Consider the following 23,540-nt stretch of genomic DNA (forward strand, 5'->3'; position numbering starts at 1 on the left):
ATGGTTAGATTTGCAACTTCCTTTCTATGTGCAGATTGTATGGCCACCATCCAAAAGGAGGCTTGTGCACTGGACTTCAAAGGACAGTGCACATAATTCATGCTTTGGATTATTATCTATGACTTAAATACAAAGCCCCTTGTGCTCTGCCAGGGCATTTACAAATGGATATTTGCAATATTTACAATATTTGTTAACACTTCCAATCATCCATCCTTAATTGTACTTTGTGTTTCCCTCAAAGTGTAACTTTTAGATATTCCCTCAAAGTGTAACTTTTAGATATTTGTGTTTCCCTCAAAGTGTAACTTTTAGATACAAAGGAAAGTATTTTCAAACCTGACATAAAACCCCAATGATAAAACCAGGACACCTGAATTTCAGAGTACTTTAATGCTGCCTTTGCTGGAAACTATTTTCCAGCAGTTGCTTCAAGGGCTCTTGTAATAACATTTCTCACAGAAGACCCTTTCTTTTATTAAATTAGAAAATATTTATGAAGTTTTATTGCCATTTTTCAAATTTTTTAAAAAATATTTGTCACTGTACATTTTTTGCAGAATTATCTATTCTGCATGGAATTCTGTTGCAATGTTTTAACAAATTAATTAAATTTGTGGTCAGGTATAACATACTAAAAATTTGTGACCAACTTAGAATTCTGTTCCTGTGAATTAAACTTGTGTATCCCACCATCCTTACACAAAGGATATCATGGTGAGCTTTAGCAAATGTTTTCCCATGCCTGACTGAACAATAAGGCTAGCTAATAGTGATTTAATCAGTGTTCTGAGCTGAACAGTATTCATTTTAATGTGCACCCATCACAGTTATTAATCAGTATTTATGAAAAGAGCTCAGGCATCTTCTCACGTCTTGATAGCTCATTGAGCCTTTCCTCTCTTATTGTTGGAACTCTGGAAAAGCAATCAATTCTTTGTCTCTGACCTTCCTGCCACCTTACCTCATAATGACCCAGGACCCATTTCTGACTGTAAATATTAGTCCTGTGGCCATTCATAGTGAGTGTATCTTGAACCCCTGGACATACCTCACATTCATGTGCACTCCTTTCCCCTTTCAGCTGCTGGTTTTGCTGAACCCTTCCTCTGTCACTATCACTCATCCCTGAAACCCTCTCCAACTTCTTCCCTTTCTCTCTTAGGTCGATTCCCCACCGTCAATTTATGGTGTGATACTCACGTGAAAAAACACGGTTTAAGCAAGGACTTCCCACAAGGGTGCCAAACACGGATTCATCCCAGTTCACGTGTTTTTCAGAAACCTGAATGGAAATGCAGCTTTTTTGGGGAAAAAACGCATTGAAGCCGGTTCGGTGGGGAGGTTCATGGGACAGAGTAGGTTTATTTTTCCCACCATAGGGAGTGACGTGTAGCCTTCCAGCAAATTAGAGCACAGTGGGTTGTGCGTAAAGCGCACACAGCCTTTTTTTGTTTTGCGCCGGTTGAGGCTATGTAGAAACATAGAACCGCTTATGTGCAAACTGTGTAAACTGTAAACTGTGCAAACTGTAAACTGTGTAAACTGAAATTAGTCTTTAGTGTCAACAATGCTGCACAGGTAAAGAGTTGGAATGGCAAAACCGCGCAGCTACGTAGTTGCGCGTGAAAACAAGACGAGGGTGGAGTAGCGTTCCTGCTCCAACACTACAGCCAATCAGAAGAAAGCTGCTGAAACACATAGGCGGGGAAATTCTACCTATGCATCTACGTAGTGACGTGGCTGCCCGAAAAAAGTGTTTAAAAAGTTCCCACCCCAACACAACACAACAGTCAATCAGGACAAGGAAGAACAGACCCACTGAGCAGATCGCGTGTTCATGGGAAGTGTTACATTGCTTGAAACCATGATAGACATCGAGGTCTTATGCTGCAGTGGGGCAGGAGAAACCACAATAAAAAAGATTTCTTAACCTTTCTTAACCTTTCTTAACCAGGATGTATCCAGTTTAGTTTTCCAGTGGGAATTCGCCCATAGTTAGTTCTTGTATGCCTTGTGCGTGGATGTTTGGAGCTTGAAAATATATTCCTTGTTTTTAATTATTTCATTAACAAAAACTCAATTGTTAATTTTACAATGGCCTGATTGTTTAAGATTTTTCACCCAGGATTATCCCTGTAAGCACAGGTTATCGATCTCAAATTGCCTTCTCTTGCAGTGTCTTCAATGCTATCTTCCCAACTAAAAGTGAAAACAGCTTACTTTGGGTATCAAATGAGATTCCAGTTGAAACCAATGGAAATCCTGTCAGATTGTTTTGTTTTGTTTCTAGTATTTTTTACAATTTGACTCATGCTTGAAACAACATGTGTCCCAATTCAAAATTATTCATTGTGACTGTTAAGTTTGCAATATTTTTCTTTTCGAGAAATATTTTCCTTTCCCAGCGAGTGAAGTTCAAAAATTGGTGTTTGTAGATGGAGCCAGTCTTCTGGGTACACATCACCCTATTATGCAGACCTCATTCGGAAATGGCATCTCTATGGGATATGTGTCTTGTTATGTGTCTTCCATAGAAAAGCAGCATTCGAACACCCCACAGCTACTCCTGTGGTTTTCCAGATTAAAGCATCTATTTTACACTGGAATTACTAAAACTAGTATATCTCTTTCAAATTCTCATGTCTCAAATTCTATCTTTTTATGTAACTTTCCGCATGGGCGCTGTGCGGGGGTGCTCCTCCGAGACCGTTTGCACAGACGGTCCCAGTAGGGCTGCAGGGGTAGTGCAGTCTTCACACAGGCTGCGCCATCGCTGAATGCCATAACTTGTCTCCTGGCTTCCAGCACGTCACAGAGGCCAGGAGACACCCCCCCCCTGCAGGCTGGAGTGCTGGCTCTGGAGTTGCAGGCCAGGGAGTGTGTCCCCTGGCCTCTGCGACACGCCAGAAGCCAGGAGACAAGGTACGGTGTTCAGGGACGGTGTGTGTGTGTGGGGAAATGGCGCCTTCCAGCTGCAGCCGTTTGCTCAGCAGCAGTTGGAAGATGCTGCTTCTGAAAAACCTCGCTCATGGAGCGAGGTTCGGAAGCAGTGTCTTCATGCCGCTTGGGTGTGGCAAGGCCGGCGCTGCATGCGAACTCCTCCCCAGGGACACAGTTTTTAGCGTCCCTGGGGCGCTGTATTCCGCCCTTGCGGAAACAGCCCAAGATATAGAAATGAAAATGCTGATACTTCTCATCCCTTGCCTTTATGTCCCTCCCTTTGTTATCGCTAAGCTCCCACTCTTCAAATAAACAGCATAAGCTCAAAGAATCAGGTTTTGGGTTATGATGAATAATTTAAAAACATACATTTCTTCTCAAAAGTTTAGGTGCTTTTTAAAAAAGTTGAAATATTTGCTTGCAGCTGTTGGTTTATATATTATCCACTTACTACCAAGAAAGTTATAAATAATTGTTGCACATATTTTCCTTGCGTGGCTTAAAATTAAATAACGGGAAGAGTATTCTACTTTAATATAGGCAAGGACTTTAATCAATCAATCAATCAATCAATCAATCAATCAATCAATCAATCAATCAATCAATTAGATTTTAAACTGCCCACCCCCGAAGGGCTCTGGGTGATGTACAACAGCCCAAAACAACATTACACGCAATAGGTCAGGAACAACATTACACACAATAAATAAAGTTAAAAACAATTTACAGATTCTATAAAAACATAGCAGCATTAATATAGTACAATAAAGTACAACAGTATTGCAAAAAGTGCGGTGGCCGATCTCAAGGCCAGGAGGGGACAGCAGTGCCAAATAGATGTTATATCGGGCGTGCCAGTGATGGAATAGCACGCAACACAGGGACTTCACTGAAAGCCACCTTTAGATCTGAAATGTTTCCCAAACCTATAAACATTTTCAGAATAATTGATTATTACTCCTTTTCAGAGAATGATTGAGTAACTAATTAGGCAGATACATTACAAAAAGTTATTTAAACATATGTTCATCAAAATCAATGCACCTTAAGCTTGGGTAACCATCGATGGGAACATTGATTGGTTTCTTCTGACTAACCTCAAGTGTTACTAGCAATTAATCTTTTAGTTAACATCATTATGTTTTCCTTCTAGTTATGTTTGCAATAGACAACCATAGCGATTAAGCAGGAAAAAAATATCGTCTCAGCTTTCTGACCTATATATTATGCTCTCTAGGTATTCCAGCTTCCATCCACTGCCATGTGAATGGCAGCAGGGGGAAGCCGGCATAGTTCCCTTCCCGGCCCCAAACGCCTCCTTACCTCCTGCTGGATGCATTGCTCTGAAGAGCCCAGAGGACATGCCCCCTGGCCTCCATAGCTGCAGCTGGTGCTCTGGCCACGGGGGCGTGTCCCATGCCCTCCTCAGAGCAACAGCAGAGCAACAGCTGCCAGCAGGAGGCAAGGGGGCTGTGCGGCTGTGTGGAGCCTGCTCCAACAGCTGCGCAGCCCATGGGGCCGTTTGTGCGAATGGCCCCAGAGCCTGCATCAGCATGATTAATACCGATGCAGGCTCTCTCCCTTGGCTGTGCAGAAAGGGCCCTAGAATTCTAAATAATCCATTTGGGCTGTTTGTCAACTAAAGTAGAAAAATACTTAACTTTACCAATTCCAATCAATTGCTAAGCCGTATCTCCAAATGATTTAGAATGGCAACAAAGTCCTACACAGGGATGTCTCAAATATGAAGGCATATCTTGAAGAAACCTAATAGTGTATCTGGTGATACACTGGCATCAAGCAGGGCCAGCACTGGGCTGATATCACTCTAGTACCAGCATAGAATTGGGTGAAACCAATGGAGTGTAACAGGCAGAGCGGAGCTAAGTCAGCTTTCTAAACATTCTACAGCACATCACCAACGCCAGTGAAATGTTATATTATTGAAAACCTTGGCATACCCTTACAACATCCCATAGAGGCTGAGGCAACTGGGGAAAAGTGGACCCCACCTCCCATGCTGCCCGAAAACCTGACAACATCTTATAATATCAACTAAGACTGAAGCCAATCACAGCTCTGCTAAATATGAAGTCCAGTCAGGATACCCATTGCTCAGGTGGCTTCACACTGTGCATGCTTAGAGCATACACAGGGCACGGGAACCCCCAGAAAGGGCTCTTGCAGCGAAAATAGAGCACTTGAACATATACACACAAAGGAGATAGAAATGGCATCACATATGTCTAACTATGCTCTGTTGCAGACCCTTACAAATGTTCTATTTCAGGACACAAACAAAAGGATCCTTCTCTCCTCCAAGTGGAAATAAGTCTCCTCCCTCCCCTTCCATTCTATGGTATTCTAATGGTAGGGTTTGTACAACTTAATTTTGATGGATGTAGAATAGTGAGGTAAGTCCTCCCCCGCCCCCCACCTTTCAGGACACTGAGACTCTTGAGGCAGCATTTAAAAAAGAACAACAATAGTATTTTATTTCTCTTTCCAGCATGACTAACTACAGGTCCAATGAACTGGTTACAAAACAAAGTAAAAGTACAATCTGAGGCAAACATTTTCTTATTTCCAAGTCAGAGTAAAAAAGCTTTATAAACTGTTTCACTCAATCATTCACATAGATCTTAGGTGATATTTCACCAGTGAATGATAACTTTTCAGTTAGGAATAATTCTGAAACTCCCCTCTGAGTCAATTAATTCAGCCAGACTCCCACAGTCTTGACACTCTAATCAGTTTCCCTCTTTCTGAAGGATTGACTTGAGCCAGATTATACATGGGGTTTCTAATCTATTCAGTCTGTTACAACCGTAAGGCAGACTCCTTTTATTATTCACCTGTTCTCATCAAAAATCAGACACCAAACTAACACATCTTCTCACTCCCAGAAACAGGCCTCAATTTAACATATCCACTGTCAAGTGGCCACACTTCTTTCAACATTCTGTCAGCTCTCTGAAAGCTGACTGGGTGTAACTGAAGCCTTCAAATCTGATCAGGTCTTCCCAGGGGATTGGACCCAGATAGCCTCCTGTCCCTTACTAGCAGCCCCAATAGACAGGACTGGCACAGTTCCATTGAAGCTCTCTGCAAGGGACAGTGTTGACTCAATGGTTACATTATTCTTGTCCATCATATGAAGTCCAAAGGTACAGAGGTGAGTTGTAGATCCTGCAAGGGTATCATGTGCAAACTGTTGGAGCTGATGTGCTCTTTGCTGCTACTACTGAATATTAATCATTATGGTCCTTGTGTCTTTTTGGACTTTATGCAAATAGCCATCCAACAAGGAGAGAGGTCATGAGGCAATCCATTCATATTAAAGCCAGCCATCTGCCACACCTACAACATGACTGATGGCTGAATTAACCAGTGTGCTTTTAGCTGTCTTATAGTGGGCTTGGCAGGTCTCTTGTTCTAGTCTAGCTTCTGCACCATCATAAGCTAAACAATCAACCACTAAATGTCCAGAATTGTTGTTACTCAGTCTCACGGGATGACAGAGACATGAATTGCTTTTCCTATGATACTTCAGCCTATCATTGCAGCTTGCATAGATATAACAGATCTGCTGGAACAAGAGAGTTGGCAACCCCAGTCAACTTACTTGTTTTCTATATCCTTCTCACACTCTTCTGCAAATGTGTGGATTGCCATAAGGCTAGACCTTTGAGTGAGATTTGATTGATAAAGTACCGTATATACTTGTGTATAAGCTGAGGTATAAGCTGAGGTACCTAAATTTACTACCAAAACCTGGAAAACTTATTGACTTGCGTATAAGCCGAGGGTGGGAAGCCGGAAGGCAGAGAGAGCTCCTTATTTGGACAGTGACTCCCCCTGATGTCACTGCCCAAATAAGGAGCTCCCTCTGCCTGCCTGGGCTTCCTCAAACCCAGGCAGGGAGGCAGAGGGAGCTCCTAATTTGGGCAGTGATATCAGGGGGACTCACTTCCCAAATAAGGTGTTCTCTCTGCCTGCTGGCTGGCTGGGCTTCCTCAGGGCAGTGCCTCAGCTGGGTTTGAGGAAGCCCAGCCAGCCGGTAGGCAGAGGAAGCTCCTTATTTGGGCAGTGAACTCCCCCTGATGTCACTGCCCAAATAAGGAGCTCCCTCTGCCTGCCGGTTGGCTGGGCTTCCTCCAACCCAGCGGGGAGGCAGAGGGAGCTCCTTATTTGCACAGTGACTCCCCCTGATGTAACTGCCCAAATAAGGAGCTCCCTCTGCCTCCGGGGTTTGAGGAAGCCCAGCCAGCTGGGTGCCTCGGGGTTCCCCCTTAACCCTCCCAGGAGGGCAGCAACAAGTGGCTTGTGCAGCTGCAGGGAGGTCGTCCCAGCCATGCCCCCAGCCTGGGCAGAGGCCTGAAGAGCCAGCTGGTAAGTGGTGACTCGTGTATAAGCCTAGGGGGCATTTTTCAGCCTTAAAACAGGGCTGAAAAACTCAGCTTATAGGCGAGTATATACGGTAATAGATGGCCAGGGAGTGCAAAAGTTGCTGGGGTGAATGGGAGCAGATGGTGGTGATGAGTCTCTTGAATGCAGCAAAGAGATGATACATGAGGGTATGCTGGCCAAAATGATGAGTGTATGAGACAGCCAATCAGCATGAATGGCCTATCCTAAGTCATATTTTAATGGAGTAAAATATCAATTGTACCTGGTACTTGCTTTTGAAAAGGATGTAAATTTTTGGAGACTAATATAGATCTTTGAGGGCTGGAGGGGCTCCATATTTTTACCACCACATGCCATTATTCAAATTTTATATACAAGACCAGACTGCCACCATACAGATGCATTCTTTATTTAAGTCAAAATACTACAGCTGTGCATCTAAAAGATGCATATGTTTTAGGCTGCAATCCTAAGAACACTTTTCTAGGTATAAGGCCCACTGAATACCCAGGGTCTTTCTTCTGAGCAGACCTACTTAGGTTTTTATCCTTTGTGTGACATCAGTTTTTGAGAGACAGAGGCCCCTTACTTTTTAATGGTGTCATGGGATACCATATTCAAATGTATCAGCCAGCTGTCTCCTCACATTGATACATGTAGGATTTCAGATAGGACAGTTGTGGAATGCGCTACGTGTGGAATATATTACTGATTTTCTGTGGCATGAGCAAACTAAATCGTTGCTTGTTCAGGTCAGCAGTTATTTTAGGGGAGCTAATGAAGCAGCATGTGATTACAGAATATGTCTCTGAATCCTTTGGACTATTACAAATGCTGGGTTGCTTTGCTGTGGAAGGATTCTGTGGCATAGGTATTGCTTGGTGCCTTATTTTGAGACAGCAGAAAATCTTGGGGCCAACCTTGATATTAATTTATATAAGAGAAAAACAAGAATTAATTTAAGGACTAAAGGTTCACTGATCGTGAGGTCAAACCTAGGTGTAATTTTACATTCTAGCCAAACATCATTTAATTGAATCCTTTCCTATTCCACACAAACCAAACATGGCACTAGGGGGCATTCCACAGTGAGCTTTTAAGCAGATCGCATTAGTGGAAACCGAGATATTTATAGCTGAATGGTTAAACCCAACACTTCCATCTATTAAATTTAACTCATAGTGCCACATCATGTATACATTATAAAATAAATGGGCTAAGAAATCTGAAACCACCAGAGTAAAAAGGCAATTTACCTGATTAGTTAAACATACAAGTTAACAACCATGTAACTGTAGCACCAAAGAAACAGCCTGAATTAGACCTTTCAAAACACTTGTGATTAAAAGATGGATTGTTGAAATTTCAGACAGGTTAAACGTACACTATGTTTTGAGTGAAATAATTATCTTTCCAGGGTTGCAATTACTAGAGTGCTTAGTTGCCATGGGAACCAGGCAACATATAGATGTTGTCAGATGAAGACATCAAGGGGCAGACAGCGGATTTTGAAATCGCTACATGCCAAGTGTCAGCTGTCATACATTTCACTGTTCAATTTTTTAAAAGCCTGAAGAAAAAATGAGGAAAAAGAGAGACATTAGCATTTCAAAACAATGAATTAATAGCATGAAGACTGTGACTCTTTATCCCACAAACCCTAGAAACTGGATCAGCGGCTGAATTCTCTCTCTGTCTCTCGCTCTCAAATATTCAATGTGTATGGTTACAAGGAATTAATGGCAGAGTGTCAGGCTTAATTCTGGACTTACTTTGCTTTCCCTACAATGTTAATCCTGCCTATTTTCCTGTGTTAAAATGTCCTGCTGCCTTGGGCTTTGATGCTTTTAGTGCGATGCCCCCGTTGACCTGTTCTCCACTTCCTTTCAAGCAAGTAAAAGACGTAATAGGTCTTACAATCTGTCTATAACAACAAGAGCAAGGACCTGTGCTGAGAATGCTCCCTTGGCATGAAGACTGAAAATGTTCCCAGCTGTGATTCTGTGTACAAAGGATAAAAACAGACTTACAATCCAGTGTTAATACAACCTTTAGGTTATCTTCAGTGAAAGATTGTTTACGGCTGATTTTGATATGTAGCTTTTGACCTGTATGATGATAAAAGATTAACAATATTAATTATTCTTTTGACCAGTAATTAAAATATATTACAGACTAGATCTTTGATTTTAAAATCAACTCTCCCTCAGCCTGTCCATCAAGAAGAAATGAAAAGAGATTTTGAGCCTGAAAAGGTGTTTTCATCTTCCTTCTGCCATTATTTGACAAGGAGTCATTGAAAATGTGAATTGTAGCCAAATAAAAAGAAAATTGAAAGCAGCAGAGATATCCCTTGGAAGATAATACTGTCCCTCTCTTTCAATAGTAATATAAAGTCCTACCATATAATCGCCCTGGAAAATGTCTTGTGAATGCATGTATATGAAATCGATTTATGGAATTGGGTCATATGTATATTTGACTTTGGGCGAATTCCCACTGCCTCCTTAGCACGGTTTTGGGCCACTTACTAACACGGTTTCATCGACGTCCTCCCCATGACTTCTGTGGCAGCAACCGTTTCTGACGCTCGTTCGCCCTGTTAATCCGCATTCTGGCAGAACCTGGATGCAAGTGGTTCAGGCCCCGTTATCACAGTTTACGGCTGTTCCGAGGGGAGGAACAAGGTTTGGAACCTGGAGTTGTTCCCCGCCCCAGGTGTGGCGTGCATTTCGCTGCGTAGCCAATCAGATTGATTTGACTCCATTGGCAGCCAGTCTACTTCCATGTTGATGGAGCGTATCACGTTTTCTGACCGTATTGTGCAATACAAGTAAACGGTCGCCTGGTAACCGATTTAACAGTAAAACTTTCAGAAAATAGTTGCTTTACTGTAAATGACAAGTATTCATAGTGGTTGCACTTCAGCGTTCGCACAGGTTTTTTAATGGGTAAAAATGGGTAGTGTTTCTGAAGTGGCTAACAGGTCCCACCCAACTGAACACCGACCAATCAGATTAGGGCAATGAAGCGCGATCACATGGCTGTGGGGATTGCAACGATGCCTGCACCCGGGAGTCTCTGCTGTGTGTTCGCTGTGGTGGGGAGGGAGAAACTGCGATGAGGAGAACACGGATTCACAAGGAACAGGTTTGGATCCACTTGCAATTTCAAGTGGGGATTCGCCCTTTAAGAGAATTTTGTGAGATAACACCTGGAATCATGGACAGAATGCATTCTCTCAAACTGCGTGAATGATGCACACAAACAAACCATACTCAGGTATATGAAGCCATGGGAATAGTGCTAAGAGGCAATCCTTAGAAACAAAATCCAACATTAGAATTGCCACTACCCAGTTTGGATTCTACATAAAAATTCAGAAGCCTAAAAACTAAAATATTAGATCCTGGTCAGTGCATGGAATGGGCATAGTTTTGAAGGAGGGTCACTGATTCTGAGAGGCGGCAGGTTGATATTGTTTCCTGTAATTAAAGACTGTTTCATTTGTTGTTTACACTCTCTCCTGTGGCTATGACTCTTTTGGCACGCTTTTGAAATGGCAAATATAAATAATGGAAAAGACAGACAATTACAAGTCAGCTAGTAAATGGGGGGTGTAAGGTGAAATTAATTGCACAAAAAGCAATTTCAAGATATCTGAAGACAGATTTTTTAAAAGTAGCCTTGCTTAGACAATATTTTAGATTTGCGTGCAGATGTGTGGAGGTTCGCTCCATTGACCACTGACACATTATTTAGTTGGAATAGGAAACTAGCCACAGCCTGTTTATTAATAACTGCATAACACCATAGGAAAAAGATGTAATACAAGTTAAGTGATGCAAATTATATATGTATGTATGTATGTATGTATGTATGTATGTATGTATGTATGTATGTATGTATGTATGTATGTATGTATGTATGTATGTATGTATGTATCTAGATAGATAGATAGATAGATAGATAGATAGATAGATAGATAGATAGATAGATAGATAGATAGATAGATAGATAGATAGATAGATAGATAGATAGATAGATCCTTCTATATACATACAACCTCATCAACCTCATCATCACAACACATGTTCTTCTGGCCTCCAGAAGACAGAAGAAGCTGGAAGCAATCATATATAGTTTCTCTTGACTTCAGAGATTTATCGATAATGATACATCTCAGTGTTCTTTAATCAAGATCCCACTGTCCCAAGGAATATTGAAATGCCAAATAGACTGCTGCCAAATTAGTTCAGAACCAGCATAAATCTTTGCATGTAGGAGGATTTAGATTCAGTTTCCAGAATTTCCTGTTAAATGAACTCAGAAAACTTTCTGCCTGAGAAATTAAGGAAGCTAAATTGAAACTCGCTCTGATACATTGGTCTGAGGGCCAATTCTAACATAGTTGCATTTTTAAGGTGCTAGTAAGAGACTAACACTTACTGATTGCTTCCCCACACTTGGACATGGACAATATATACCTCAGTAAACATTCCCTTCTCACTAGAAACAGTGTGTAACGGACTTCTCTCTTTGATACACCTCTGAAGATGCCAGCCACAGATTCTGGTGAAACGTTAGGAACAAGATCTACCAGATCACGGCCACCCAGCCCAGAAAACCCACCACAACCAGTTAAGGGGGGATTTGATAAAGGTTTATAAAGTTATGCAATGAGTTGACAAATAATTTTTTCTGCCTCTTCCAAAATACCAGAACTCAAGGACATCTGATGAAGTTGATAGGCTGTAGATTCAGGAGGATGAGATAGGATGCTGGACTAGATGATCCAGCAGGTCTCTTCTTGTGTTGCCATGTTGTAATTTAATTTCGAAGGTTTATTTCTTTATCCTTTCTGATTGCTATTTCTGCACATGGATACACCCCTTTATTAGTATTGTTTAGTAAAATATATTCAGCAGAACACAGTCTCAAATCTATGCTAGATAGCAATGTCTGCAGAAAAAACAACAACCTTGTTTTCCTGAAAAGACTCAGACACTTCAGACCCTACACAAATTATCCTGGTAAATAATGAAAGTTAGGCTTGAATTTGTAGGGGAAATTGATATTTATTTTCATGACAGTGAAATCTATTTATCGGTCTTCATTCACCAGATAAATGGGGCAAAGAATCATTGGCCAATTACACATGGCAAGGGTCCCATGACTCCAAAGAGAATTGGATTTGTCTTGGGGCATGTTCAGCATTATTATCCACTGCTCTGTTTACAGTGGGCAGGCACTAGCCATCAGCTGGTTTTTTGCTTTCATTGGGGGGGGGCGATAGTGATATTTTGTGGGTTTTCTATTGAACATGCATGCCTTAATTTTTAATGTACTCTTTAACTTTTATCTTTAATCTTATCAATAGATAATAAATATATCAATCTATATAAGTCTATCATCAGATCGATATATCGACATTGAAAGGTGAAAAAACTTTAATAGTCTTAAATAAGGAATCTTTGCCCAAACACTGATTGTCTTTTATGGTGGGAAGTGAAGGAGGAGTAATGGCTGCATGCAAACTGCAAAACCGTAAGGGAAAACGTGAACTGCTTTGATAAGCTCCCCAGATTCACAATCATCCACCTCCTGATGTGTTGTAAACCAAAGCATCATGACCCACAGACTTTTCCCAGTATGGTCTGGAATCACTGAATGCTTGGGTACAAAACTACAAGGAGGAAATGTTGCAGTTTGTTGATTACATGCAGGGGCAAATTGGATGTTTGGACTGATTGACTAGGTTTATTAGTTTTTCTTTTTAAATAATTAGAATTGATTTATCAGTCTATCAATATGGTTATTTAATTTGTTTAAATCTAAAGATCTAAAGATATCCAGGAGCAGGGAGGCCACGGGCAATAAAAGTGATATGGCAAGACAAGAAGCAGAAAGTTGTCGGTAACAGGGCGGCGGGTGTGCAAAGCAACATGAGGAAGTGGGAGTGAGACTAGGCAGGCTGGCTGCAGCCGGAGGGATGAGGTCCAGAGCAAAGCTATGCCCACTCACAAATCTGTCCTGCTCTGGCAGCAAAGAAAAATTAAAATCGTGCTATCATGGATTTGCTTGCCACATAGAGAGTGGAAAGTGAAAGTGTGGCTAGAGAAAATATGTTCATATAAGAAATCTTGCTGTGGTGGACATTCACCTCCACCACGCTGCAAACACCTTCTGCATAATTTGTCAGTTGGTCATTGGGTTACGTTATATTTAAGAAAATTACTTTAGAAAATAATTTCTAGAGCTAAAGTTTATGTTATCATTAAGATATACAGAACCTAAGAGAGAGCCCTTCACACTTCTCCAGATCATATGACTACTATTTTATGCATTCTTTTCATACCTCAGATACATTTAGATATTAATTTGTCTGCTAAGTTGTTTCCCCCAGTGACTTGGAGTAGAGAGACTTAATGGCCATCCTTTGTTGCTTTAAATAACATTTTGGGCTTTCAAAGAAATGTGTGACAGTTACAGCACTCCTCAGAGTAGGCTTATCCCCAAGCAATGTAAAAGCACTAATGCCTATTTGCTTCACATAGGAAAGGATTTTCTCCTCTCAGCTAGAAGAGAAAGGACCTATTAACCATATCATACTTCAAATACAGTAGCATCCCTTTTCAGTTGCTAAAAGTGTCAACCTTGCCTTATATATATATACATATATATAGAACAAAGTATGGGACTTGAAATACACTAAAAGCCTCTGGACTACAATGCACACATTGATAATCTAGAAAAATATGGTTTTGCCATTCTTATACACATCTTGGGAGAGACTTACTGCAATCTTTTCCTATTATACTGACATTGCTGTAAGAGTAAGATTGCTTATGGGTTAGCTGAATACAAATGCTATTATTTGCAGGATCCAGGGCAGGAAAGTGTTTGTGAAGAAAGTGTGTATATTCCTCTAAATTCATTTAGCAATCATTTCTCTTGTATACTGGGTCTTTTATGGGGCAACCAATTGGCCACTCTAAACTTATAAACTGTGTTTGTGTTTGTGTAAGTAGTGTTATTCTTTTGATAACGGAATTGGCTTTTACAAGGCCACATTCTAAATCAGACAGATAGGGCTTAATTTCCAAGAATGCTCAGGTTTGTGTGTTGGGGGGGGGGGGGCATCTCCTTCATCACATAGAAGATTCGACTCTATTTGACACCCATTTGGTTAATCACTGATCAAATAGTCTTGAACCAATTCTATAAAACCCCTGACACCATTTTAGATAATGAGATTCATAAAGGATTCTTCTTAAGATTTTTATCATTGTTGTTCTTATCTTTCTATCATTCTTCTGCCTTCAGCTGAATAGCCTTGTGTTGTATTGGTTTTTATACTTGCAACTGTCTATAGCTGAGAGAGAACTGATTTTTTAAAATTTATTTTCCTTTCTTTTTCATAAAATTTTGAAATATAAGCTGTTTGATAGGCAGGAGGCATGAAATGTACACTTGAGAAGCAATTCAGCCCAGGCACAAATTCAAGAGTCATGCAGACACTGGTTGTCAAGCCCTGGCAAGTCAGAAAACAAAACTGCATTCAGTTTTGAGGGTTAGGTTTGTTCAGTGGAAGGAAGTAACTAGAACGATAGTTGGAAGAAATTCTACAACTTTGCTATTTAGCTTGTTCCATGGCTGAAATGTTATGACCGTTCAGAGCTTTAGAAGACTGGGACTGCCATTTTATACTCAGTGACTTCACAGATGTGACATTGGTCATAGAGTTATAACCTGAACTTGTATTATGCATGTTTTTTTAAAACAAATTCATTCAAAACAAAATAAAGATATATGTTAGCAAATTATGGTGATATTCCAAGCATGACTACAGAATTTGGATGACTCTTCAGAATGTGACACACGATGACAAAGGCAAAAAAGATTTAGCTTATAAAATTTGATTTTCAGCTACAGAATGCACATCACCTAGCATACAAGGCACAACCAAATCTAAGGTACACCAGCTTATTTTAACAAACAGTTAAAAAGGCCATAAAGGGCAAGAAGGCTATCTTTAAAAAGTTGATGTTTTGGTTAAAGGAGGAAAACAAGAAGGAGTACAGACACCGAGGTAAAACAAATACAAGCTGTTAATATCAAGTGAAATAAGAAATGGAGGAGAACATTGGACCACAGCCTACTTCAAATGTGATCAGTGGACCTCAATCAGTGCAATGAGAGAAAGGAGATGGCTTGGTGGCAGAACATCTGTTTCAAAGGATCAGGTAATAAGTAACGTTAGACCTCTGCTTGAGGACCTGGGGAGTAACTTGCCAGTCTGAATAGACAATACCAAGTAAATGGATTAATGGTCCAATTCAGTATAGGGTAGCTTCATTTGTTCATATCATCCTCTGTAAGTACTTTTATGTAGGAAGTATGGAAACAAACAAATGAACATCCAAAAGCTCATGAAATGCAGGAAGCACAGGGCAAACTGTAATAATTAAGTGTCTAAACCCCTATTCAAATGGGGGAATGGGTAGTGGGAAACATCTTAACATATCCCAGCAGCAGTATCATGCTGGAGTTTCACTTTGAAATTCTTTTGTTAAAGCAACAGAATGTCATGGACACTTTCTGGAGTCTAGCCTCCCAGGACATGTGAATTCCCACATATTACTGATGCAAAACTAGTGAGTATTTTTCTTGATTAGACTTGAACAGGTGGGGGATCCACAAGAGCTTGTGGGAGTATGTCATTTTCCCTCCTCTCCCACATTTCCCCCTTTCCTAGGAACCCCCATAACCTCTCTGTTTACATCAGATAGGGAATCATATTCTATCAGCTCTTACCAGCATGTTCAATTGGAACTACAATGGCCCCTGACAGAGGCTGATGGGAATTGTAGTTCCTGAACATCTGGAGAGCCGCAGGTTCCCTACCCCTGGTTTACATGCTTCCTTCTTGCCTTTTCCTACTAGCCAACCTATCTTTATCTGCTCTCTGTCTTCAGCTGTCTTTCTTTTCTTCCCTCTGCAAATTTCTCCACAGGAAAAGTCTGGCCTAATTGTGCAGTGGCTATTACCAAGCCAGGGGCAGTCGTGTGGTGGCCATTACCAGACCATGCCAGGTGGTGTAGGTAGTGGGTTTCTAGTGGTTGCTGCTGAAGTTTACCAGCAAGACCTTCCCCATCAGCGGATATAAGGAAAGAATATGGGATCCTATATAGAGCTGTTTCAGTCTGTAAATCTACCCTAGTTTCCCTCACAGCTTTGATTTACAGAAACCAAGGCTTGACAGACTCAGCAACACTGCTGTGGTTGCCTGGCAACCTCTAAAAAGGCAATTGAGAGCTCAATCAGTATTTTTTTAAGCTACAGGCTGTTTCTATTATTTTGGGGTATTTTAGGCTTCATATTTTTCTGCAAACCTAGGATTTACTTCAGATTTGTAGAAAAATCCCCATCTGTCCCTCACTCCATTTTGCAGATCTATTACTCCACACTCTACACTTCTGTTCAGAAGTAGATATATAATTTTATATGATTGCATTTATCCAGCGTTTTTGCATTTTATGATCCCTTGATCCTGCTGTTTGTTTTGTTCCCTCATAAATCCTGCAAAAATATGTTTGCACAGGGAGGATCCACTGCAATGAAAACTACACCAAATACTGCCATAACAACTTTGCTATTCCTTAGTTTCTGACTTTTGTCATTATCTGAAAACTGTACTGGCATAAGACCAAAAAACCCCTACTATAATTTACAGATCTTCCAATGAAAATACTGAAGTACTAATCCGCAAAAAAGATACTTAGCAGGTAATCTTTCAATTCTTATATCAAAGCACCAATACTACACACTGGGAACAAGTGAATTAATAATACCAATTCAATTTCTTACAAGTCTTGGGTTTAACAAAAATGATTTTCCCTTTTTGCACCTTTTGACTCTTTCCACATAATGTTTTTGAACTTTATCTTTTGTAGATTACAACTCTAATAAAACAGTGGAAACTAGTGGATAAAGTATAATAATAAATTTTGAAAGCTTTCTATTCCACTGCTATTGTATCTTAAAAGGGCCAGCCACTGGATCATTCCAGGTGGTGAACAGCCTGTTAAATCAGAGTTCTCTCTGCTAGAAGAAAGAGATAAAGTTCTGCCCACTGTGAAAAGCTTGCCTCCTACACTGCAGATGAAATTACTCTCATTTCAGCTTGACTGGGGAGGCCACTCATTTGTCTACACTGCCCAAATGAAGGGTTGGTTTATACAACAACCTGAAAGTAGCAATGCATCTTTTTCCATGATAAAATCACTTCTGGTCACAGAGAAAGCAATAACTGGTTGGGATGTTCATGTATTAAAAGCCCTCTCTCTGTGTATAATAATACAACATCAGACTGAAGACCTGGTTAAAACCTTTCTCACTGGCATACGGGTTTTGTGCATGCAGGCTGTTTTTGTCTTGGTGAACAATTCAAACATACAATCCCTCACCTCAGTCTAAGGTGGTATAATTCCAGAAAAGTTTTACTTGGTTTGGCTGATCGTATAAACTGTTCCACAAAGGCAGTAAACTGTAGCTCAGAAAGAACAAGCCATTTGTGAGCAGTCCCAGGGTGGCTCTTGAACAGTTAGAAAAATATTTTCTCTTACAGAGAACAAGCAAGCTATGTCATGTACAGCTTGGACATGGGAAAATCAGGTTCAGATCCCTGCACAGCTGTAATAATCTTAGCCCAGCAGCCTGTCTCTCATCTATCTCTCTTTGGGTTTATTAATGTGTATTAACATATGCTCCTACTTATAAGAAAAAGATTGGCCTGGCTTATTTTTGTCTGTATGTTATTGCAGTCACACATGGTATTTACAATTCCCCAAAGTAGGAGTTCCTGTGGATCAATTAGGAACCTGGAGGAGGGAAGAAAGTCACCTCTGACCGCCTAGTGACTAGGAAACGTATGGAACAATGCTAGAAGCTGTGGAGACAGGAAGAAAGTAAAGCAGTAGCTGAAGGGAGAAAAAAGCAGCTGAAAGGAGCAGTAATGGCAAGAATTAGGTAGCCGTCCTCAGGGGTGTAACGAGGCAAACTGTAGCCCTGGGCAAAACCTGAGTTGAATGCCCCCCCCCCCCCATGGGTGGCCACTCCACCACGACCAAATTTTTTTTGCACCAGGACATTGGTGCCTGCAGGGGGTGCATTTTTAGACATATCAGCACCACAATTTCAGCGTATCATCAGGAGACTGTGCTTATGCTACCCCCCAGGTTTGGTGAGGTTTGGTTCAAGGAGTCCAAAGTTATGGACTCCCAAAGGGGGTGCCCCATCCCCCATTGTTTCCGATGGGAGCTAATAGGAGATGGGGCTACAGTTTTGAGGGTCCATAACCTTGGCCCCCCTGAACCAAATTGCACCAAACCTGGGGGGTATCATCAGGGCAGTCTCCTGATGAGACCCTGAAAGTTTTGAGACTGTGCCTTCAGAAATGTGCCCCCCCAGCCTGCAACCCCCATTGACAGCAATACAGAAAACTTAGGGAGTAGCATAAGGACAGTCTCCTGATGATACGCTGAAATTGTGGTGCTGCTAGCCTAAAAACTGTGCCCCCTGCAGGCAAAAAATGGAAAACCACTAAAATACCCAAAAACGAACCCTGCATTTTGATGCCTCCTACAAGGTGGTGCCCTGGGCAGCTGCCCACCTTGTCCAATGGGCATTATGCCCCTGCGCATGCAAATGCTTGTATGCCACTTAAACATAGGGAATTTGAGTGCATGAGGGTAGACAGCAAGTTCAGAGTAGTATCTGACAGTCTCAGCTACTAATCAGAGGTTTCTGTCTCAAAACTCAGCCTTTCCAACACTTACTAAGTGCTTTAGACTGGCTGCTGCTTTTCAACCACAGTCTCTCATCTGTACTATAAGGATTGTACTGGGCTATTTCACAAAGCTGTCACATAGATTACTGTAAAGATAATGCATGCAAAGTGCTTTAAATATTCCAAAGTGTTGTATAGGAGCAAAGTTTTATTTATTAAGATTTTCCTAATGAGTTGATGGATAATACAGATAGGGTGGCTTGAAGACTGAAAGGGTGGGTGGGGACCATTTTAAAAAATGGCCATCAGGAATGAACTGATATCACTTTGGGGGAAACCCAGAAATGACATCCATCATCTCGAGGAAATGGTTTTCCCAGAACCGACGTCATGCCATCACCAGTGCCCAGTTAAGGTTATTTTATTTTTTGCCACTTGGTAAGTAATTGTATTTATCCTGTCAGTTTTCAATATCTATCCTTAAAGACTGTTGGGAAGCTGCAATCAGTACAAAATGCTGCAGTTAGTGCGTTGACTAGAGTCGGTCATAGGGATCATATCAGTCCAGTCTTGTTCCACCTACACTGGCTTTGAATTTGCTTCTGGGTTCAACTCAAGGTACTGGTATTGACCCTTGAAGCCCTGTACAGCCTGGGACTAACATACTTCAAGGACCATCTTCTCTGATATAAACTTACCCATTCCCTCTGGTCATCTTGGAGGCCCTGTTCTGTTTGTCTACGGCATCTGAGGCTATATGGGTAATGACCCAAGAAAGGTCTTTTTCAATTATGGTAGTAAAACTGTGGAGATTTGTATCCCATCTTTTATGTTGACATGTGGAACAGATTTTTTTTGTGAATATATAATACTAGCAAACAAACACCTAGAAATGTTATTCTAACATGTAGGGCCACTCCAAAGATGATACTGGGAATACATAGACCAAGACTACCATGCTGGGAGGGTGGAATGATTCTCCCTCCATGCCATTTCCCTGACTGCAAATGGTTTTTCTAGGTCATTTTAAATCTCAGGAGGAAAAAAAGACCAGCACAGTATGGGAACCCATCCTGTTCTCCAGTGGCTTAAAACATTCTTGGAGACTCCCATTTCAAACTAGGGAAATGGCACAGAATTCATCTCTCTTATGTACTAATTCTCCAACCCTGCTTTTGTAGTTGAAATATCTGGGAATATGATTACAGATTCCCAATACCATCATTAGTTTGGCCCTTCATAGTTTTGAAGGTAAAAAAAATCAGTAAGGCAGGAAGAAACATGTGAGGGAAGAGAGCTTTAGAAAGAATTCAAACCACTTACATCACTAAGGAATGACTTCTCATTTAAGGCATTTTAAAGGTTACATGAAAATTAATAGGTAGGACAAAAATACAGATGAAAATAATTTCTACTTTTTAATATATTGAGAAGCAACTTTTCTTCCATTCTTACCACTACAGTCTTCCAGGACATGTGACTTCCTCATTTAAAGACTGACTTAAATTTTTTGCTACATCAAATACTGTCACATTCTAAGAGGCTAATTAATACTTGTTAATTAAATAGCACTTTATTATCATATCTTAACAAGTTTCCACAGCAAGCCATATGTGGGAAAACATGGCTAATCAAGGCCAACAAATTTAGCAGACTGTTAAACTCATGGATTCAAATCTCAATAAAATGTGGTGAGGTTTTTTTAAAAAACCAGACAGATCTACTTTAAGAACATACTTTGATACAATCTGGAAAGAGAAAGTTTACAGCAAAACACTTAATCTCAGGGGACAAGAGTATTCATCTTCATTGCTATGAACCAGAGTGCTGAAGACAAGTATACTCATCTTCATTACCATTTTTTCCTTTCTGTTTTCAAACCAGAGTTCTGCTTTCTTCTCTACAATTTTCCTTTCAGTTCCTTTTTTTAGTTCCCAGGGAGATCTTCCTCTAAATACAATTTCGAGGGTACTTCAGTTCTGATTGTGGGCACAATTACCATTCACACACTTTTAGTGATCATGAATAGATACAAAGGATTTTTACACCTGCAAAATCTTGTTCAAGTTCTGCCAGTGTGAACCTGTCAACAGTATTCAGCTTTTATACAGAAACCCATGTACAAATAGAAACTCTGGGCAATACTGGGCTTGGACTGGGCTTGGACTGGGCTTAGCCTTTGATCCTGTTTCCCAAGTACACATTTTTATTTTGAATGTGCTTAAAATTTTATTCATTTTATATTTTCATAACATTTGAATTATTATTGTATTCATTTTACCCAATCTCTTCTCTATGCTGAAGTAATGAAAGCTTTTGTCAGTGTTGCTGAATCAGCTCACCCAGGCCTAGTCTACCAAGGCTTAAGCCAGCTTGGTCAAAGCAGGCAAGAGACTGGCACAAGTATATTTCCCAGTGTACAGTCAGAGCAGCCTTCCCTTAATTTAAGTACCTAACATATTCTCCCTTTTTCATAACACTAGGATTCAGGGGTACCCAGTAAAATTCACTGGTAGTAGACTGAAGGCAGCCAAAGGAAGCACTTCCTCATGCTATGTAAAATTAATACAGAATTTGGCTGCACTGAAGAGTATTGACCCTTTGCTTAGAGAATCAGATGAGTTCATACTTAATTCACTAAGCCTCTATACTTAATTCAGTAAGCCTTTGGACAGGTGGCGACAACTCACTCACAGCCAATCCTTGATGACTTACTCCCAGCCAATTGCTGCACACACCAGTGAAGTGCTGGACAGCTGCAGCTCATACAACTTGGGGGATGAGGCACAAAAAGTCTCCAAGGGCTGAACTGGCTTGAATATGTCAGACTGCTGAAACTGCCAATTGCTACTGCGTTTCTCCGAAAATAAGACAGTGTCTTATATTAATTTTTGCTCCCAAAGATGCGCTATGACTTATTTTCAGGGGATGTCTTATTTTTCCGCTCCACAGCTGCATGCTCTGGTGTTCTGTTCGATGGGCATGCTTCCAAACAAAAACGTTGCTATGTCTTACTTTCGGGGGATGTTTTATATTTAGCACTTCAGCAAAACCTCTACTATGTCTTATTCTCAGGGGATGTCTTATTTTTGGAGAAACAGGGTAGCTGCCTTCCTGTATGTAAGAGTTGCATGGTAGCCTTGAGCACTACCAGTTGGGGCGTTGTCTATAAGAAAAAAGGTTATTAGAATGGAAACACCTGAGGGTTGATTAATGGCAATGGCTGATATAACAAGAACCATCTGAGAGCTAAGGGAGGTCAGATAAGTGAGGAAGGCCCCGTCCGCACATGCAGAATAATGCACTTTCATTCCACTTTCACAATGGTTTCAAAGTGGATTTTGCTATTCCACACAGTAAAATCCAGCTGCAAATGCATTGAAAGTGGATTGAAAGTGCGTTATTCTGCATGTGCGGAAGGGGCCGAAGACAACGAGGCTTGGGATCTTTTCTAAAATATACTCAGAGGTTTGGCTTCTTAAGAATTATTATCCATCCTTTCTTGATAACCTGAAGAGACTTCCTCTGGTTCCTGAATAAAAAGGCTATTGGACTTTCTCATCATCTTGCAGCCGGGAGTTTTCTTGTTTTGGTTCATTCTGTCTGGAGGAGGAAACTCCTACAGAGGAGGTTATTTTCTTTGGAAGCCTGGGAGAAAGCTTGCTGGAGAATCGGCAGGCCACTTGTTATCTGGCATGCAAAGCTACTGAAAGGCTAAAATGACATCACGCTCATACACTTCCCCACTACATTTCTCTCCATGGTAGAGACAAACTTGCAGCATTACCCAAACTGGCTGTGTTTTTTTCCCCTCCTGCCCTTCCTTCCTCCACTCATTTCTTTTCCTCAGGCCCAATAACTGGCCACCTTCCCCCCCCCCCACTCCCTTCCTTCCTCTGCCTGCAGCAAACATGCCTCAGAAGCAGAGGAGACAAATCAAGGGCACCACAGAGCCAATACACATGGGAGGGAAGGATAGAACAGATTGATGCAAAGAATAAAGTGCGTGTGTGTGCGTGCGTGCGTGGGGGGATCCATTGTGGGAGTTGTGGGGGGAGTATTTTTGTTTCCCTTCTGCCCTCAAGGGCAGTACAGAAGGCAGAGCAGAGAAAAAGAGGGGAAATATGCAAAAAATGAGGGGGGAGCAAGGGAGAGACAAAGAGGATCTAGGGATGGGTGTGCAGGGGGGAGAGAGAAGCAGGCAGAGACAGAGAGGGAGAGCAAAATATTTAACATTGGATAAATGGGGAAGAAAGACAGGAGGGGTTGCCCCCCTCAGTGGGTTTCCTTAACCCACACACAATTGTCTAGCACCCCTTTTATTTTTTCATAAAATGGGCTTTACTGCTAGTAGGTCAATAACTGACTGATAGTCATTATAACTAACTCTATATTG

General features: G+C 41.0%; 1 protein-coding gene across 1 annotated transcript in view; it reads right to left on the bottom strand.

Moving 5' to 3' along the window:
• Positions 1-8,532: 8,532 nt before the first annotated feature.
• Positions 8,533-23,540, bottom strand: part of SAMD5 (sterile alpha motif domain containing 5) — a 302,826-nt gene continuing 287,818 nt past the window's right edge. Inside the window, exons 2-3 of the mRNA XM_048489110.1 lie at positions 9,384-9,461; positions 8,533-8,923 (exon numbers count right to left, since the gene is read on the bottom strand). Of these exons, the coding sequence (XP_048345067.1) occupies positions 9,405-9,461 (57 nt within the window). The 3' untranslated portion in view covers positions 8,533-8,923; positions 9,384-9,404. The remainder of the gene's footprint in view (positions 8,924-9,383; positions 9,462-23,540) is intronic.

The sequence above is a fragment of the Sphaerodactylus townsendi genome, linkage group LG01 (assembly GCF_021028975.2).
Source record: "Sphaerodactylus townsendi isolate TG3544 linkage group LG01, MPM_Stown_v2.3, whole genome shotgun sequence".
Classification (NCBI taxonomy): domain Eukaryota; kingdom Metazoa; phylum Chordata; class Lepidosauria; order Squamata; family Sphaerodactylidae; genus Sphaerodactylus; species Sphaerodactylus townsendi.